Source organism: Sesamum indicum, linkage group LG5, assembly GCF_000512975.1.
Source record: "Sesamum indicum cultivar Zhongzhi No. 13 linkage group LG5, S_indicum_v1.0, whole genome shotgun sequence".
NCBI classification, from domain to species: domain Eukaryota; kingdom Viridiplantae; phylum Streptophyta; class Magnoliopsida; order Lamiales; family Pedaliaceae; genus Sesamum; species Sesamum indicum.
The window spans coordinates 5,332,202-5,352,638 of NC_026149.1; the positions used below are offsets into that span (position 1 = coordinate 5,332,202).

The 20,437-nt window shown below is 32.8% G+C and overlaps 3 protein-coding genes across 4 annotated transcripts in view; 2 read left to right on the forward strand and 1 right to left on the reverse strand.

The window, feature by feature from the left end:
- On the forward strand, positions 4,802–7,377 carry LOC105162080 (peroxiredoxin-2B). Its single transcript, XM_011080001.2, has 3 exons — positions 4,802–5,059; positions 5,148–5,227; positions 6,882–7,377. Exons 1-3 carry the CDS (start codon positions 4,905–4,907, stop codon positions 7,133–7,135), a joined length of 489 nt encoding a protein of 162 aa, XP_011078303.1. The 5' UTR covers positions 4,802–4,904; the 3' UTR covers positions 7,136–7,377.
- On the reverse strand, positions 9,737–17,595 carry LOC105162081 (probable plastidic glucose transporter 2). The gene is given in 15 exon segments (XM_020694016.1): positions 9,737–10,190; positions 10,362–10,476; positions 11,005–11,093; positions 13,489–13,562; positions 13,688–13,831; positions 13,987–14,140; positions 14,907–14,953; positions 14,956–14,981; positions 15,094–15,206; positions 15,295–15,394; positions 15,809–15,941; positions 16,022–16,089; positions 16,178–16,289; positions 16,684–16,832; positions 17,341–17,595. Coding segments are annotated over 14 exon segments (1,449 nt in total). The 5' UTR covers positions 16,775–16,832; positions 17,341–17,595; the 3' UTR covers positions 9,737–10,007.
- Positions 19,449–20,437, forward strand: part of LOC105162082 (zinc finger Ran-binding domain-containing protein 2) — a 5,233-nt gene continuing 4,244 nt past the window's right edge. Inside the window, exon 1 of one of the 2 annotated variants that reach the window (XM_020693849.1) lies at positions 19,449–19,694. Coding sequence is in view for 1 of the 2 variants with exons in the window: in XM_011080003.2 (XP_011078305.1) it covers positions 19,493–19,694 (202 nt within the window). In the remaining variant the exon portion in view is untranslated. The remainder of the gene's footprint in view (positions 19,695–20,437) is intronic. The other variant, XM_011080003.2, reaches the window with a different exon arrangement.

Genomic DNA, 20,437 nt, shown 5'->3' on the forward strand with positions numbered 1-20,437 from the left:
GGGGTTGATTTTCCCAACTCTTGAGAAGTCAAAAGTTTCTGTTGGAATGGTAATAATGCCGCCCCCTATGTCTCTTTGTACAACGTTTTGGGAATATCTAACTCAAATTCTAATTCAGCGAAATTGAAATTAATTATATATCAAGTGTAATATACGTGTTATGCTATTATTGTATAGTTAAGTAAAAGTGACCAATCATATAACAAATATATCATATTTACTTTATAAATATAATTGATTTGATTCAATCAAACTTGATTCCAACTAACATTTTTCATTCTGTTCTCTACCTAGCATGTAAGAGTTCATATGTTGCTAGGATTAAAACTTGATCCAATTAGAATTAATACAATTAATTTTTATTTTTTCTTTTGTGTTTTGCCTAATCCAATTAGGCATACCAATTACGTAACGTTTCTTGCATATCTTTCGAGAGGGAAATCTACTAGCCGATTGCTCCGCTAAGCTAGCAGCCTCAGAGCATGGACCGCGACAGTGGCTTAGCCATGGCTCCAACGTATACCGTTGGGCATAGCTAGACTAGATAGGTTTGGCTTAACATTTATTAGAACTTGATGTTAGAGTAGTACTCCTCTACTAACCTTTCTTATTTTGAATTTTTAATAAAGAAGTCGGGGTCAGTCAAACTCCTCGTCTCGACACGTCAGCTTCTTTTTAAAATAATATTTTTCCTTGGCCTCGACTTGAGGTTAAGGTCTAAATGAATAATTTTGAGAAATTAATAAGATAATAATTTTTCGGAAGACCCTTATATAAAATTATGCTCCCTTCAATATATTACAAATTAATAATTTTATAAAATTACAAATATTGATTCTCTTGTTGTCTGTTTCTTCTGAAAATTTAAATCGAGCTGTATTTTATCTCTAACTTTCCTTACTACATTCAAAAGTTCCAGTACTGTGCTCTCATACCGCAATCGAAAAAAAAATAAATTAATAAATTATTAATTTTTTAATTATCTCTTTAAAATAATAAAATTATGACGACCCAATATTATTAATTTATAAAAATTTTACTGGTATGCAAAAAATAATCAATAATCACATCAGTAGGCAATATTAATTGACCTATGGCAAGTAGGAGCCAAATTGGGAGGGCTGCTGGAAGACAACAATCTCTATAACAGTTATTAAAAGTACCATTTGTATTTTAAATACACTTAGTTTTTTATTAATTAAAAGTACGATGAGTGATGTACGTGTACATATATATTAAGTTTATATAATAATTGTTTTAATTGATAAGAAAATGGTTTACTTCTATTATTTATAATCCATTTTCTGAATTTAATTGGTACGATCAAATTAATAAAAGATATTACCCAAAATTAAAATGTTGTATTCGTATTCATACTGATTATATTTTATTATCTTATATCAATAAAAATAAAAATATTCAAAATTTCAATAGTAAAATAAAAATAATTAGTCGAAACTCTTTCACTATGTTTGTTTTCATTTTCAAGTTATTTTCGGGACAAGTCAAAACATACACAATGTTTGCCATCATTGATAAACACCTTATTTATGTGTTTTAAACTGTTTTAGCAAAAATACATACATATATATAAATATATATAAAAAATACATGATTTGACAATGAATAGTAATTTTTGTCTCTCAAAACACAACATTAAACATACAATACTTATTTTAAATTATTTCCAAAAATAAATCCAAACATACATACTATCTCTAATACACACTTATTTATCTTTGTTTTTCTCTCTCTATCTCCACAAAACACAACAAAATACTCAGAAAACAAATCCAAACATTATGTTTAGTTTTTGATTGTTTTTACAAGAAATTTCATTAATAAACAATTAACAATATATCCCAGTAAACGTATGATTGTTTTCTCACAATAGGAATGAATACTTGACAGATTCTCACTATTTTATATTTAATCATATTTTTACAAGAAATTTCATTAATAAACATAAATGTTTTCTCACTGGGCGGATAGCTAATTGATCCCCAAGTTTTCAACTTATAGGATGCAATGCGAGAAAATTATGATAAATGGGATTAAATTGAAAAAAAATCTCCAATTTTAATGAAAAATGTATTGTAAATGCTAAAGTAACATTGAGAAAGTTTTCATGCTACGTGATAAAATCGTAACAAATAGGGCTAAATTGAATAAGACCCTAACACATGAAACTAAAAATATAACTTTTTTCAAAAATCAATTACTTCGAAGTCACCCATTTAACTTTTTCAAAAGCATATTTTATTTAATAGGATTGATAAATTTTAATTGAAATTTCATGATATTTATTCTTTCATAAATATATATAAATATTTAGTTTTTGAAGTTTATATTAGTATTTTATATATTATTCTAATAATATTCATTTTAAATTTTACTTTGCCTAATAGAGTAATATTTTAAATATTTAAAAATAATTTATATCAAATTAATCACGTAGAAATATTATTTGTCTATTTATTTATTTTAATTGGATATATTTACCGTTAATGTCCAAGTAGTTTAAAGGCATTAGAATTAAGATTCTTAAATAGTTTTCTTTTTATGTAAAACTAATTTTAATTTATTATTTAAAAGATTATTTCATAATATAAACGTATTTTCACTATGGGAACAAATACATGAGAAATTCATACTTTTATATATAGTATAGATATAAATCGATAAGACTGAAACTTTAGTGTATAGTTTTGAAGTATAAATAATAAAATGTGAGGATTCAATCATGATCACCACACAAAGGCCAAAAACAAGTCTTTTGAAAGAAGGACAAGGGTTCCTAGCTTATCTAATTAATAAGGGTAAGAAGTCATCAGTTGAAGTAGCCCGATTTTGGTGGATCTATTGGTGAGACAGCTACTAGTCGAAGGTTCAATTACAACAAGTCGAGGATTCATCAATCTTGTTGAACGTATCGATAATATTTCACGTGATGGATGAACTTTCACCACCAGATCACACCAGCAAGGATGGTTTCGCCGGATATACCCTATTGGACGAACATAATAGGATATTGCTTTAGCCTACTTTTGGAAATTAAATGGATAAGCTTTATCCCTATGAAAAGCATTTTAAAGAATTTGATGATATCTCAACCTTACTACCTTAACCACATTTGATTCTATCAAAATGTGCTCCTATAAATAGGGACCAAGTACGTAACACAGGCAAAACTTCTTTAGCAAGTATTTTACTCAATTTCTACTCGTTTCACTTTGCGCACCCTAATTTCATCACTCTTTTTTCTAATAATTTCCGGTATTTCCTACATGATTTTGATACATTTTACCACTTATGCTCGTTAGTTCTCACGCTTTTATTTAAATGTTCTTATTTTATTTCTTTCAAATACTTTACTGATTTACACATCGAAGTACGAATCTCTATTTTGCAGTTTAGTTTTTCGATTATCTTAGAATATAAAAAAATTCTTCTACTTGTATGGTGTTATTAGACTCTGATACACATTAGATGTGACACACAACATTCGACCATTACTTGAAAGATACCATGAGAATCATCTTTGAATTTTCCTATAAGTTCTTCAGGGCAAAATATTTTTTTAGTCCCATAAGGCTAGGGCAGAACTCTTTTTAGTACTACAACTATGACAGGTGTCGATTTTAGCCCTATAAGGCTCAAAATCAATCCTTTTTAATCCAAGTTAACGGCAAGAGACATGTGCCTCTCACATGCTTGTTATCTCCCATTAACATCTGTTGAGTCACGTAATAGGGGTCTCCTTTTGACTTCAGAAGACCAAAATCACGGGATAAGAAAATCAATAATTCCCTTTCACAAGGTTTTCCTGGCCAATATGAGTCCTTGAAGATCTCTCCAGAAACCTTCGAATTTGAGGAGGCTTATCGTCAGTAACTACCAACTCGAGTCCCAAGAGGTCATGCTTCTTTACTCCGTGCCGAAATATAGCTATAAAAGCAAGCTTTCTCCTCCCGGAGCTGAGTAACGCAAGTTTTTACTAGTATTCAAACGAAAACGCTCTATTGAAAACATTCTCTTATCATCTTAAACATGCATTATTATCTCGTTTTGCTTAATTTTATCTTTCTATAACTACTTATTGACTTGAGTGTCAGAGTGTTAACGTTTTTTTTGCAACTTAAAAGACTTGGTCTAAAAGCCACAGGTCCAAAGTCAATCACATGAGCAACTTTTTGCTCACATCAAATAGCAACTCTTTTATTATTAATATTAATTCTTAGAATTTTGGAATGGAAAATTAATCTTTTTCATTTCTTATAAAATTTTATATAATTATATGTAAATTCTCTGTAATTTAAGAGATATATATATAATAATATTTATTTTCATCAAATAAATAGATTCATCCATTAATCGAAATCTACGAAATTTGTTGATATTAACGATAAATAAATAAATAAAAATTCATATTTACCTCCAATTAACTCATTATTGATCTATTGCATGTGAAACAAATCATTTAACCAAAAATTTTCATTTCTAATATCGACAAAATTCATAAATTTTAACTAATAAATATATTTATTTATTTTAAAATAAATATTAAAAATAATAAATATAAATTTTCAAATTATAATTACATAAACCCTCGTACATCCCTTCAAATTATTGTGGGTAGGAGCTGCCAAGAAGGAAAGGTCTCTGGTCCGAGGGTTGGTCGTCATCAAAATACCAAGTCAGGTAAAATCCACGCCCGGACGCCGAAACGTTCCTTAAATCCACTTTTAAAGACCACTTCGCATCCGCTCTCAAACCCCTATATAACATAGCGTACCCATCAATCGCTCTCTTCAATTATTTTTCATTTCAGCAACTTCAAACGACGAACACGACCTCGATATCACCGGGCAACCACTTCGCTCGACACGAACACAGACGAATCAATGGCTCCCGTTGCAGTTGGTGATGTTATCCCCGATGGAACACTATCCTATTTTGACGAGCAAGATCAACTTCAGAGCGTCTCGATCCACTCACTCGCCGCCGGCAAGAAGGTCATACTCTTCGCTGTTCCCGGCGCATTTACCCCCACCTGCAGGTAATTTCTACCTCCAGCCACTGGTGAACATCGAAATTTAGTTTTTGATTTTTTTTTCTTGGGTTTAGCTGTTGAATTTTGTTAATAGTATGAAGCATGTGCCTGGGTTCATTGAGAAGGCGGGTGAGCTGAAGTCAAAGGGTGTTGATGAAATCTTGTGCATCAGTGGTAAGTTCTTATTTTATGTTGTACTTTGTGGCCTTTCTTTGGTATTTGAAATGTTGGGCCAGATTTATTGAGATTTAAGAAACATATTAACCTGTTGCGAGATCGCATTTGAATACCGATTGAAGTCTATATCTGTATGTGCCTATACTATTTGTAGCCCCACCATCCCCTAATCTAATTTTGGTGTGTTTTCATGTGATGTCACAAGAATACCCTATTCTTTTATCTGTAAAACTACTGTAGAGTAACTCCCACAATCTCGCACTCCCACTTCCATGTTGGCGATTACAGTAACCAACAATTCACAGAGAAGAGGAGGAAAAATGATTGTGGAAAGTGAGCAAGTAGGTAGCTAATAAGGGTGTCACTCGGTAAAACTGAAAATTTGAAACGCCAAATTGGTGTACCAATTACCTAATTGAATTTCTAGGTTTGGTAAATAATCAAACTTTTTTGGTCGGGCATTAATGGAAAATTCAGAAAAAAGAATGAAGAAACCTGTAAAGGGAAATAATGTAACTCTAAATTAAATTGAAAATTTAATAATTCACTAGGTATTTAATTCACAATGAGATTCAAAAGAATCTTATTTGCATATTGAAAATTCTTAACATTAGCTGAAATAACAAAAAAATCATAACCAAAAGATGTAATACTTGTAAATATTGAAGTGAATTGAAAACCAAATGAATTTATAAAGAAATTGAAAGAAGATTTCTTACTTTTTAGTGGCTAGGATTTTTATATCGAGACCTTCCAATTTAAGTGGTAAACATGTATTAAAACTTTCCAGAACTTTAAACCGTAAAATATATATATATATATATATATATATGTATTAAAAAATTCAATATTTGGTCGGTTCAATCAACCGACAAGACAAGGTGGCCTGTCGGAAAGAGCATCTTGCAAAATCATGGGTTCGAGTTCTTGGAGGGTAGTTTGAGAAACAACACTCATCCTCCTTATATGGGAAAATTTGGAAAAAGTTGTAGTGAATACATAACAAGAATTTTGCAGCATTTTGATTGGTTTACAAAATTGTGTCTACCCCTAGTGGTTAGAGCTTCTATCAGATGGATGCCTTTTAAGTTGGGTTTCTACTTTCTGAACTTAAATCTTTTTACTTTCTGCTAGTAATCACAACCTTTCGGTTGTGTTCTTCTTGATTTTAGCCACTAGTTCGAAGTTTGGATTTGAAATCACATTATTAAGAGAAACTATTCACAAAAGTTGATCAATTTCTACAACACTATTCCTGTATGGAATGGTTCTGAGTTTTGTGTTCAAATGAAAAAAACTATTAGAAGCATTGTAACACATACTGCTAATTTTTGTGCTCATGAGATGGTTATTTTATAATACAGGGTGTTCCCCCAGTCCATATTCAGCCTAAAATTCAAGTTGTTGTACACAAGCATCAAATTCTTGATATTATTAGAATCTTATGTAGTTTGTGAAACTTTTATCTTATTATAGTAACATATCAATAAGTAAAATCTTTTGCGAGTCATATGCTTACTACGTTAAGAGCCTAGAGAGTATAAGCCATTGTAGCTCCTTGAAAAACATTGATCTGTCATAGCCAATATTTATACTCTTGGATGCTTAGAACTACTAAGAGTTGCCTGTGTATTTGATTTTTGCATTGCAGTCAATGACCCATTTGTGATGAAGGCATGGGCAAAGACTTTCCCTGACAATAAGCATGTCAAGTTTTTGGCTGATGGCTCCGCAACTTACACGCGTGCGCTTGGGCTTGAACTTGACCTTTCCGAGAAAGGGCTTGGCATTCGGTCTAGGAGGTTTGCTCTGTTTGTCGAGGACCTCAAAGTCAAAGTTGCTAATGTCGAGTCAGGTGGAGAATTCACTGTCTCCAGTGCTGAAGATATCCTAAAGGCTCTGTGATTACTCCATTGGCCCGAGGAGTGTCTTATCTTACTCTATGCTCTGTTAATTTTCTCTTAGCAAATAAACAAAAAATTTGGAAAAAAGGTAAGAAAAGCCCATTTTGTGGTGTGCTCAAACTGTGATGTATCCTATAATGTGTTGGAAGTTCCGGAATAATTGTTACCTTGTACTTGTCCTTGGAGACTATGTCGAGTTGATAATTTTGTTAAGATACACCATAATTGATGCTTTAGAATTAATTTCTGGGCTCATAACATCTTTCCTGCAACTATCTCGAGTTTGAGGAAACGTTTGGATGGTATTCGCCATTCCAATACATAATACAACTTAGGACAGAGGTAGACGACTAGAAACTCTACATTACGTGTGCTGCCTTAATCTCTCCAATCTCTATAAGTCTATTTTTGGAATTTGCTTAACTTGAAACGAACGAATAATAGTTGAGTGTAAATTATATGAATCTATTATAAGATACTGGTAAACGTCTAATATATGTTCTTTTTGAAAAATGAGTTTATAAGTTTAAGAAATAAAATGTTAGGAGTTTATAAGTTTAAGAAATAAAATGTTAGGAGTTTACAAGTTTTTATAAATGACACAGGAAGTGTATCTATTCATAAAATTTGATAATGGATAAATGCATTTTGCTACTCCAATTATGTCCATTTTACTCTTCGTCATTGAAATTTTTGTGACAAATTTATTATTTGAACTTTGCAATATATGATCATCTTTTTGTTAATTTTTTTTATGGAAGAATATTACATGTTCTGCATATGTAAAATATTTTACATCACATAACCTTCAAATATCACATGTACATTGTAGTGATGTTTTTTTTTAACAAAAACATGGTTGAAAAATAATTATAAATGACAAATTACAAAATTTTGTAAAATCAACACAAAAAAAAAATCAAAGTGTAAAAATGGTGATGTTTTTTGAACAAAAACATGGTTGAAAAATAATTATAAATGATAAATTACAAAATTTTGTAAAATCAACACAAAAAAAAATCAAAGTGCAAAAACGATTGTGGTTCGAAGGATAAAATGTAATTAACCCTTTTAGTAATTCCCTACAAATCCTCCATAACAAATAAGCAAAAACTGAAAATTATGAAATCCCGCAAAAAATTAACAATGCTATTTGACATGATATCGGTGCCTATAATATATATATATATTCTTTTTGCAAAATATATGGCAGGAATCCTTCAATAAGATCACGACATTGAACTGCAACTAACACCTGCAATAAAATGTGTATTTATTTACTCATTTTGCTTTGTATTTTCTTAAACCAAGATTTCATCAATTTGGAAAGTCTTTTGACTGTAATGTTTCTATGGAATACTGTAATGAAAATATTTAATTTGTTGCATTATTTCCTAAAACTTCAATCCTTTTTCACATGTAACTCCAAACTTGTTGATATATATATGTATATATATATATACTTATATATGTGGAGAATTACACAATCTCCTATCATACATCTCTACATCAGCACAACAAAAAAGCTTATTTCTGGGTCAATAACAATTTGACTTGGTATTAATTCATTTATATATCGGGTTTATTGCAATTTACCTTCATCTGATTTTGTAAATGAGCATATTACCCTTTTATAAAAATTTAAAATAAAGCAATTTACCTCCCTATCATTTGAAAAACATAAGAGCCAGAGTAAACTGTTGTATTTTTTAAAACACAAAGAGATAAATTATAATTTTTCTTTCATATGAAGTAATCTGCTCATTTGTAATATCACAAACGATTATTTGAATTTATCCCTGTATATTTCTAGGAATACACCTATATATATATGTGTGTTTAGCAGAAGTAGCATTCTAGCAAATCAAACAATAACAAAATCGTAGGCAGCTATGGGGCAGGTTTCATTGGCAGTGGCATTCATGCTACTGTCTTTCTGCATGAATTGTATTTTTTAGGGTTAAATGCAATACGTGTTATATTGAACGTAGCAAAAAAAACTTGTTTAAAAGAAGAAGTAACATGACCTCTAAACTTATCACAAGAAGTCAAACGACCCCCTGATGAAGCAAACAGTGAATTCTTGTTTCAAAAGTTTATTGCTATTTTCTTTCTTTTTTTGTTTAACGGGATTTTGTGTTTATTAATTAGTATTTTCAACTCGTATGAAATACATCTAACTTATTTCTACTTAAAGTTCGAATTTTTTCCATGCAACAAGTTGCATCAAATTTTGAAATAAATGACGAGTCAAAATCAAGTAAGATATCAAAAAAGTGTTATAACTTAATAATAATATTAATTTAAAATATAATTTAAAAATGTAGGCAAGGTTAGTTCGGAAGGCAGGTCAATCAGTTACATTTTGAAGTCTAGTCGGTTACACCTAGACTCACCCCGAACCCGGGTAAGATTTAAAAAATCCTAGTCATTAACACATCTTAGAACCCGAAAATCCTAGTCGTTAACCCATCTTAAAACCAGTTTAGGAATTTGAGGGGATTTAGAGAAGAACCACCCAACTTATCCGGACCCATCACCAAACCCAGGTCGTTGGTCAATATAGCAACACAAACACACAGCATGTACTCAGACACTCAACTTGCAGTTAACATGATGCTACTTAAAACTAGTGGGTCCTTATGCAGCAAATACTGTTCAAGTGGCAAGACATAGACACGTCCAACGTTTCTTCTTACACCGTACACCAATTTGCAACCAAATAAATATGTTCAGCTCATCACAAGATTGGCCATGCTCTCTTATACAAAAATGTGGCAGTGGAAGAAACCTAATCTATTAGGGACGTATTCCGATCACTTCTGCTTAAACTGATACAACGGTGGAACTCCAAAGGATACAGCGACTCAAAACTATTCTTGAGGAAGAAGAGCAATCTCAATTTCTTGAAGGGATTTTCCTTTTGTTTCCAGCACATTTCGTTTTACAAAGACCACTGCGAGCATGCAGAATGTACCAAACATTGAATACAGAAGCTCAGGCCCCATTTGGTCAAGCAAACGTAGGAACAACAGGCCGACAAGAAAGTTTAATACCTGCAAAGTACAAGCAGAGAGTCGATATGGTATTTACATTTGTATTGATTTCCTGTTATCATTAGTTTCTGAGATCATTTAGTTTTTAACATGTGATGAATGATCAAAGACAAGTAACTATTGCTGTACACGTGTATCTGTATACTGAACAGATGAATAAGGGCCAATTACCCAGTGCACAGACATGCAAAATGCCATAGCTTTAGCCCTAATACGGCTTGGAAGTATCTCGGGGAGTAGGAGAGCAGGTACTGGACCAGCTCCAACAGCAAACAATAAGACAAACCTGTGAATAGACATCCCCAGCCTCAGTATCGTACCATAATATGCAGGTTATTGATCAACTACTTCATCAATATTACCTTGACAAGAGCAGGAATTATCTTTCTGCCAAGCAGAGTTGTTATTCTCATTATTATTCTTCTTAGTCCGAAGTAATTCACTCGGCTAGCAAAGTTAATATGCTTTGAACCAACAAAGTCAATGGAGCAATTCATCGATTTAAATCGATTTTGTTTCTTGAGGCGTCGTTTACAACATAGAGAAAGATGATATAGGCAAAGAAGAAAACAAGAGAAACCAAAACTTATGGCGATTGAAATTAAAAAAAGGGTGAGCATATATAGTTGTGTGTGCCTGCATGTGGGCATTCAGGTTTTGGTGATTGGAGTACTCATAGCAATGCTCCAGAAATAAATCCAGCTTACAAGCATAGGCATTGGATTACTGAAAAGATCAATAGCTTAGACAAATAAATATGCATATGCAATCCATATAGTGTCAAGGTAAAGTAAAGGAGCCAAGTTAAACTTACAGTAGCATCCCACCAATGGAAAGATAAAAAGCATTAGGACTTGATGCAAACAAAGCTGATGCCAGAACTTGAAGAGTCATTGATATAGCCTGATACGAAGGAAGTAGTAACAAAGGCATAGTCATGTAATGTTTGTATAATACAGAATGACAGTACTTCGCATGTAAAAGGAAGAATGCTTTGCAAGTGGTAAATGACAATACAATAAAAGTATGCAGTTGCTAATGTGTATCCTGCATGCCAAATTGCACTTTTCATCCCAGGCAACCGGGAGTCGCATATGTAGTCCCGAGTTTTACGGCCAAGTATATTTAGTCACACAATCTGAATTATCATGTGCACTTTCACTCCTTTTTCAATAGCTTTACTAATGGCTGTGCCAGCTTCTATTTTATTTGTTTTTTAGTTTTTTTCCTTTCTATTTTTTATTACCCCCATTATTTTTCATTTTTTGCTTTTTCCTTTCCTATTTTTTCCTCTTTCCCCAATTTTCCTTTTTTCTTCTTCTCTTGTTTTTCTTCGTACAATTTTCTCCAAAATATTCAGTAATTTCTGAACAACTTCATGGTATTTCAACTACATATTTGGATTAACAAAAGATGAAACAACAAACGAAAAGATAATCCCAATTTTAGTGGCTTAATTGTTAGGCTCATCAAAATATTTAGTAGCTAGCTAGTAAATTGAATAAATTTTTATTATATTTCAACTTATCTATTGCAACTTAAATATTTGACAATATGTGAGATTATAAAATAATTTTTCTAGTCACAATTTTTTCAAAAAATAAAAGGGAAAGAAATTAGAAAGGACTAGAGTAACGTAAGTGGGTGTCGCTAAACAAACCCAAATTCTTATTATGAGAAAGATTTGATATGAAGATTAGAAGGTTCTATTATATCCATAAATGTGAACTATAATTGAAACATAAAATTATGTAAAAATACATATAAATAATTGTTTAACGACCACCTCATTTAAAAGCATAATCTATTAGGGAGGAGAATCATTTAATATTTAACATGTTATCTCCTCTCACGTTCAAACCCTGCACGTGAAACGTTTCTTTTATACATGAATGGCAATGAGATTCGAACCCCACACTTCTTAAATGACCTAGCTCTGATACCATGTTAAACGACCACTTCATGTAAAACCTTAAGCTGTTAGAGAATCTTCACATAATAAAATATATATATATATATGCATTGCATAATACACATAATGTTATTATTTATTATATAAATGCGCGAATGTTACATATATGTACTCCTTAATGAATGATATCTCAATAAACTATTAAACAAAGAAAATCATATTTTAATTGGAATTTTTATTAATATTTGAAGTCAATAGGTCAGACAATGTTAAATTCTAGTATTGATCGAGTTATTAAATTAATTATTAACAAATTATTGACTATCATATATTTAATTGATTAGTTATATATCTAGTCATTAGAATTTAATTACATAACTTCAAAATCTTCTTTTTTTTTTGGGGGGGGGGGGGGGGGGGGGGCAAAGCTTTACTGTAAGTTTGCACAAAAAAGTAGAGCAAAACTTCCTTTCAAGTGTTGCATGTGGCAATCACATGCATATTTTCCCTCCGTTGCATGGAATTGACTAACATGTGCGTTGTTCACCTTCTAACCTTTTTAACTGAATATTAAATGGGGACCAAAGATGAACAATCTTTTGAATTTTTGGTATTAAATATGCTGAGCCAGTAAAGTTTTGGATATGTAAAGACCCCCTTGTCAAATGGGAAGAAAGTGCAATGTCGCATCCTGCAGGTACAACAAAATAGGTCTTAAGCTGGGTGCAGGTATTGAGCAAGATACATCAGGAATATCCAAACCCAGATCCAGCCCTTATAAATCAATCAGCTTGATTTAGAGGGTATCTATAACAAAGTACGTCAGGTAGACCATAATATTTACAACCTATGGCAAATAAATACAAGTGACAAATTCAAATATTTCCCTTATAATTAGCATTTTTGTTTTTTTTAGCAAGTTTCTTGATAGATAATCAGATGAGTGAGTGAAGAGATCTTTGCATGCAAAGGGGCCAAGAACCAGGATTTAGTGGGAAGTCAAGCATAATAACATGAAGTAGTTCCAGTTGCATGAGGGCGGGGAGGAAGGAAAGGAAAAGTATTTATGAATAGAGGGGCCAAATGAGGGCAGGATGGATGAGAGCGAGCAGGCTGAATCAGAACATGGAACAGATGTGCTACTTACGAGGCAGGATTTGCATGGAAAGGGAAAGGTAGAAGGGATAGAATAGAGTAACACCTAAGTAAAGGTTCTACTTAGCAGGCAGAGCAAGGGACTTGAGGTCTACCCGTACAGCTTGCTTGCCATCTCTATTGGCAGCATTGCTGTTTAAAAGTTTTGTTAGTAGATGTAGAAATATCATTCTTCAAAGACAATATGTCTTCATTAATTCAGAATAAAACGAAAGATTCTCAGTTGTGTACCATGCCAAAGAAGCTCCAGAGAAGGAGGACCTTCCTTCCAAGTTTGTCCATCAATGCCAACGCAATAGTAGAACCTATAGAAATTTAAGTGTAATCATAAGACAAGACATAAAAGAGTAAGATATTTTGAAAGCCAAAATCAAGTAACAGGCAGAAAATGAAACGGCAAAACAAAAAATTCCTGCAAACATGTAATCACCTATTAAATTTGCAATCCCCACAAAAACATTTGCCAGGTTCGAGGAGACTCCAGCACGTCTAAATACAGTTGAAGAGAAATAAAATACAGCATTTATTCCAGAAAGCTGTTGTAAAGCAAATAGGGTTGATCCAATAAAAACAACTGCAAAAGAATTGAGTGAATAACAACATTTTGGTGCATTTAAAAATATATAGAGAGCAGATGAAAAAAATCAGGGCAGGCTCCTGCAGTAGAAAATTAATAACAAATAGACTGCAGAAACTCCAAACATATGAATCCAATAAGTTTCTGTACACCTCTGGCATGCCTCCCATAGAGCAAATCTATGAGCTTTATGGTATCCATTTCATCTCCTTTATCAGTCTTTGACAGCTCCACCATTGCAGCTGTTACATGTGAACCTCCAAGAAGCCTTTCAAGCTGCGTTTCAGCTTCAGCATTTCTTCCTTGCTACCAAATCAAAGAAAAGAATATATAAACCTTTCAAAACTGTTGCCATCAACAAGATGCCGAAGTTTTTAACCATCACTTCTTCCTTGCTAGAACATGAACAAAAGAATATATAATATCTATATATACATATGTGTATATGTGCACAGAGTGAGAGAATGAGAGAGAGAACCATTTCAAACTTGTCCCATCCGAATGATATCAAAGTTTAATATCAGTCACTCCATTATGTAGTTCAGCAACCAAACATGTCTTTTTAAGTAAAAAGATGTGAAAATGGATTCTTCTCGAGATGAAATATTTATGCAGTAAAACATTTCATGCACATTCAGGTCAGTATTTTAAGTTCACTGAAAAGGAGGTGGCAGCCAGAGAGTACTCAACCAGAGCAGGATTTTCAGGAAACTATGCCAAGTAGATTGCAAAGGAATGTCAAAACTAAGATACAACCATAAAAGCGAATCATAGCATATTTAACTCGATTCAAAGACCTTACCGAGATACATTCACACTCATAACACAGCCTCCAATACAGGCAGACACACGCTCAGATGGTGTATAGATTCTCAGGTGCAGCAAATAAAACACCGAATAAAACAACTGGGAAAGTATTTAAGAATTGAAAGATCCAGCACAAGTAGGTAATATTCAGTGAAAGCTTTTACGAACAGAACTCCAGTTTACAAGTTCCATTCAAGGAAGCAAAAACATGAGAGAAACATACAAGATAATCATATTATGATATAAAATGTGAAGAACTGGAAACCTTGTATAGCCAGTGTGGAGATTCAGCACAAAACCTCATTAATAAAATGTAGATATCCAAAAGCAGATGCGCCACCTGAGAAATTATACAGTCAAGAGAATGCAGATATGAGCTCAGCTTCTTCATCCCCAAGAATTCATAAATTCCTTCAGTTTTATCAACACTAATCTCAATTAATAGGACTTACCAGCCAAAAACACTCCTAACAGGAATCCCAATCGCTAAAGCCCCCATCAGCCCAAGACATGTTGCTATCTGAATAAAGCTTCCATAAGTACCCCTCACATGAGCAGGTGATATCTACTTGAGTACAATACGAGTTAGATAAGAGCCGATCCTTCCAGTAATAGCGCATGCTTGAATAAGCAAAAAGTTTAAAGTTCAATACCTCTGTGACATAAAGAGACGCGACAGGGGGACCCACGCCCAAACCAGTACCAACTAGAAACCTCCCCAGAAGCATCCCACCCAAACTTCTAGCAGTTGCACTGGGAAAACAGATATTAGCGACTCTCCAAGTAAAAGATAAATAAACAAGAAGATAAAATTCAATTTAGTTTATGTTACATGACATTCCATTCAAATAAAAGATTCTACTGAAAGGTCAATATATGTTGACTGTATGTTAGAAGATATAACAACTTAAATAGTATCTACAGAATCTTATTGACTGTTAAGTTCATGATAACTGGCCACCCAACATGCAGACAGACCAATAGTATCCCAAGAAGGAAATATTTCAACAAAGTCCAAGGAGATGATTGATAACTTCGACCTAAATTAATATGTGCCCAAATTATTTCCCTTTCCTTGACTTTTTAGTAAAAGACCACAGTAATGACTTTCAAGCACCATATTGAAGCACCTGATATGACTACCAAAGTAAAAGACTTTTCAAGTACCATATCGAAGCACCAACAATCATAGGCAATGCACACAACTGAAAAGCCCTACGACGCCCAACTTCATCAGCAATCCAACCACTGATCAGGGATCCAATAAAAGCACCAGCGAGGCAGGTACTAACCACCAATCCTGAATTTTGCGATACCCACATCAATATGGAACTCAAATAATCAAAAGTTACAAGTTGCAAAAGGAAGCATGTGCGAAACCTTCTTCCAGGGTATTCCCATGGAAGCCAAGATCAACGGATATGCTTTCCAGTGGTTCATTAACAACTCTGTGAAAGAACAGATTTTAGTCAAATAAGGAATCAGATGGCAGGTAAATCTGAAAATAATAACATGAAAAAGTGATGAAAAACAAACCCAAGATGATAGCCAAATAAGAAGGAAACTAGAGTTGCTACAAGCACATGTGGTAAAGAAAGCTTCCACGGGGGACTTGCAGTCTCTTGCTCCGAAATGTGTTTTACCAGCTCTGGAGACAACAGGAATCCCAACAATATCAAACTGTTGTGTTTAAACAGAAGATAATAATTGACGCATTTCACAGAAATAATTTGTTTCAAAACACATTTCTTCTAAAAATTTACTGTCAGTTTATAGTTAAGTGAAGATATGGAAACAATTCCGAGAGAATGAAGGGAATCAATGATATATCCATGCCATTACTTATATCAAGACAGAATTCCATTTGCATTGTGAACACGAGGAAATTCCAGATGCTTCATCTGAAAAAATTAAAAATACAGAAAAAAATCTAATGCTGCAGAAAACAGCTCAACATAAATGTTACTTTTATTGAGTCAGTCAAAAATTAACACGGCCAAAAAAATAAAGATTTTTACACAAACATGAATGTATAAAGTTACCTGAACTATCTTCTACATCAGTTGAGTAATTGTAATCCCTTGATATCATTGTTCGCTTATGCATTGAGTATCCGTGCAAGTTCTCAAACATTTCAAATCTCAATTAACACCTTCCTCCCGATCACTGATTTTGGAGTCATACAGTGGTACTGTAATTCAATTAAATGTTATAGTTAGAACAAACTCTTAACATGAAAGGCCACAAAAGGCTGATTGTAAAACCAACAAATTATGATCATTACATTCTACAGAGAGAGATACTCAGAACCCAAAAAAGTTGACATAATTTCAATCCCAAGTGCTGAGCATCTGTATTCTGATAAAGTAAAGAAATAAGCACAACCCTCGAGCTCAAAATCATTTAACACTTTGAAGGCCTAACCCTCCCACTTCCGTTCAGTTTGCCATAAATCTTTGTTAAATATCTAAACTTTCTCGTAGAATAAACCAACTTTATCCTATTTACACTGAACGAGCATGATTCGAGATCCTGAATTGCAGATTTATGCATACGTACAGACACAAAAGTAATTGCATATATCTCACTCCACAGACCACAGGCCTGCATTCAATTTCAAAAGAATCAAACATGTAAAAAAAATGCTAAATTACGGGTATGAAGCAATCAAGTAATACAAACTCTCATAGATTTTCAACCGATTTACAAATGCAGCGAATCTGAGAGCTCGTATAAACTTCGGAAGCTTCATCACCTTAACCTGAGCTCCGATCCTTCAATTTTCACCAAAGAAGTGATAATTGCTGTCGAAAATAATTATTCGGAAAGTGAAAATTAAAGGAACTTCAGCGGTGGGCACGGCTAAATATGTGGCCGGTGGGATTGTTGGTATTCGGTTTGTCTTCTTGATGGCTTTATTGCTACGTATCAGGCTACAATCAGCAGAACATAGACACTGTGGGACGTACAGCGGAATAAAATAACTTTAAAAGGTACTGATTAGAAAAAAGAAATACAATCGTAAAAAGGGAATACAAAATTTAAATAAGATAAGATTTAACTTTTAAATCATATCAAAAATTTAAGGGATAGTTACACTTCCCTCTCTTGAAATTTGATATAAACACAGAAAATTCTTATAGTTTGGAAAATTACACTCTTCAAGTTTGCTTTCGTCTAACAAATAAGTCTCTGTATTAGTCAAAATTCACTAAATTTGTTGATATTAAGGAAAAAAAAAATGAATGAAAATTAATATTTATCATTGATTGACTTATTACTGACTTATAGCAAGTCAAATAATTTTTTTGACGAAATTATACTTATAACGATGAAGATATACCTTTTTGCATTCATTAACGAGTGAAGACGTATGAAGGTATTTGTATTTTGATTTTTAAAACACGATAAAATTAGCGCTCACAATGAGATGTGTTGTTATGTATTTGAATCTTTTGGCCATTTGCAATTTTTGCTTAAAAAGTTTAGGATTTAACAGTATGAATGGATGTAAGTATGATTTAGGACAAAAACTGTCACTCATATTTTTGCATTTTTTGGAACATTTTGGGATGTACGGTGCTGCATTTATTACTCAAATTACAGTAAAATCTTTATAAATTAATAACCTTAGAATTATGAAATTTTATTAATTTAAATAGATATTAATATCGATAAATTAATATTTTATTAATTAAAGGAGAGACTTTTAAAATTTAGCAAATTTAGTACATATGTACTGAAAATAAATCAATTCATATATGTTTCATTAATTATATTCATGCATCAACTAATTTTTTGTAACTAATTAAATATATTCATGTATAATATCAATTTATTGTATACAATTAACTATTATCTTATTATGTTATCGAATTTGATGATTTTTTACAAAGGTCCAAATCGGGACCGAAAGTTTTATTATTTTAGAGATGTTATTAATTTATAGAAGTTTTACTGTATAATTAATGGACGAAACATTTATTTTTTCTGTGCAGTGCTATTTAACATTCTTGTTTTAGCCAATCTTTAACTAACGGTAAGAAGTCAACACGTGCCTCTGTCGTTAATCGTGAACGACAATGGATGAAAAGTGTCCATCTTTTAGGGTTTTGGGACTGATGCCTTAAACTCGTAGCATTTGAAATTAAAAATGGGACGATCTTATCTAGTGGGACTAAAAGTGCGATTTTACTCCATATATTTATATACACCGGTGCATGTAGATATGTATTCATTAACATTATTTGTCTTTTACTTATGACTTTATATTGTTTAATATACATATATATTTTTGTATATTTAATAAGATTTCAAAATATCTTAAAATTTGAATCATTCATTATTAAGAACTTAAGATCAATGATGTGAAATAGTTGATCAAATTCTAAGATTGTGATACATTATGCATTAATCTAACGGTTGAAATAATAATAACGAACATTTTGATAAAAATCTTGGTCGTGTAAAAGTTGACTAAAGCAGTGTGCCCGTCTGGATTATACAAAATAATCAGGAGGGCTTTTTGGGCTTTAAAATTAAAATCAGGAATTTCGTGCAAATGTTGTAAAATACAAGGACATTTTATATAAATTACCCAAATTTAATTGAACCTACGCCACATAGCCTACTATTAGCGTGGGCGAAGTAAAATTGAATGCCCAAATTGATAAATCCACACCATGCCAAGATCCCGTTACTCGTACTATTAGCGTGGCCGAAGTAAAATTGAAAGCCCAAATTGATAAATCCACTCCATGCCAAGATCCCGTTACTCGTGACCCCATTATTTAGGGTTCTGTCTTACCCTTAAAATAATTGTTCTTTTATTTACACAAAATATTCCGGCATATGTGCGCTGAGAGAGAGATGGGTTCGCGAGAGAAGGATCACAAGGCACCGCACCAGCCACTGTTGAGCAGCCTCGTCGTGCGTCCGACGGACAGCGGCGGCGGAGGAGGTGGCGGAGCCGGTGCTGGCAGCGACTACGAACCTGGCGAGGTTCGCCGCGATCCGCCTCCGTATTCTCGCTCGGATCGACACGATGGCCATGGTTTGGCTCTTTATTCATGCTATGATTTAATCTTTTGGTTGTTACTCTTGTTGTTTGTTTTCCTCGATGGATTATTTGGAGAACCCTGACCCTTTGTGTTTATTTTACTTTTCCTCGTTTTGCGAGGATTTGTTTCTAATTTTATTAGTTGGCAGATAGTTGTTTTTGTTTTCATATGCAAGTACTGCGAGTGCGGACTTTGGATACTTCCCATCTTACGCATAAAAGAAACATAAAAATTTGCAAGTTTCTGGATGCCAATTTAGTTCTTAACTGCTCTATATAAGGAGTTATACCTTGTGCTTGCTTGAAAAGCAAATTTGATCCCAAGTTCAATATACTCTGGTTTGAGCAAACAGTGAATTATAGAGCTTGAGATTTTACGGGATTTAGGCATAATAAAGAAGCTCAACTTTATTTTCTTTGCCTTTGGGTGTGTGAGTGTCGCTTGTAGAATCCATAGAATCATAAGCTTGTTATTATCTGAGTCGAGTAATGATTGTGCAGTAGTTTATGTTAATAATTCAACATTGATATTCAAATATTTATGATAAATACTCTCATAATCTCATGACATAATGGTTAATCAAACTAAACAAGAAAACATGCCTAAGAATTTCAAATTCTAAACTTTATGTAGCTCCGAGTAAGCCAGTTCCATGTTTTGTGGATCGAGTCTAGGATAATACTTGCAAAGAGATACCAGAGTGTTGATTTCTTTGAGTGAGTAGCTATACAGTAAA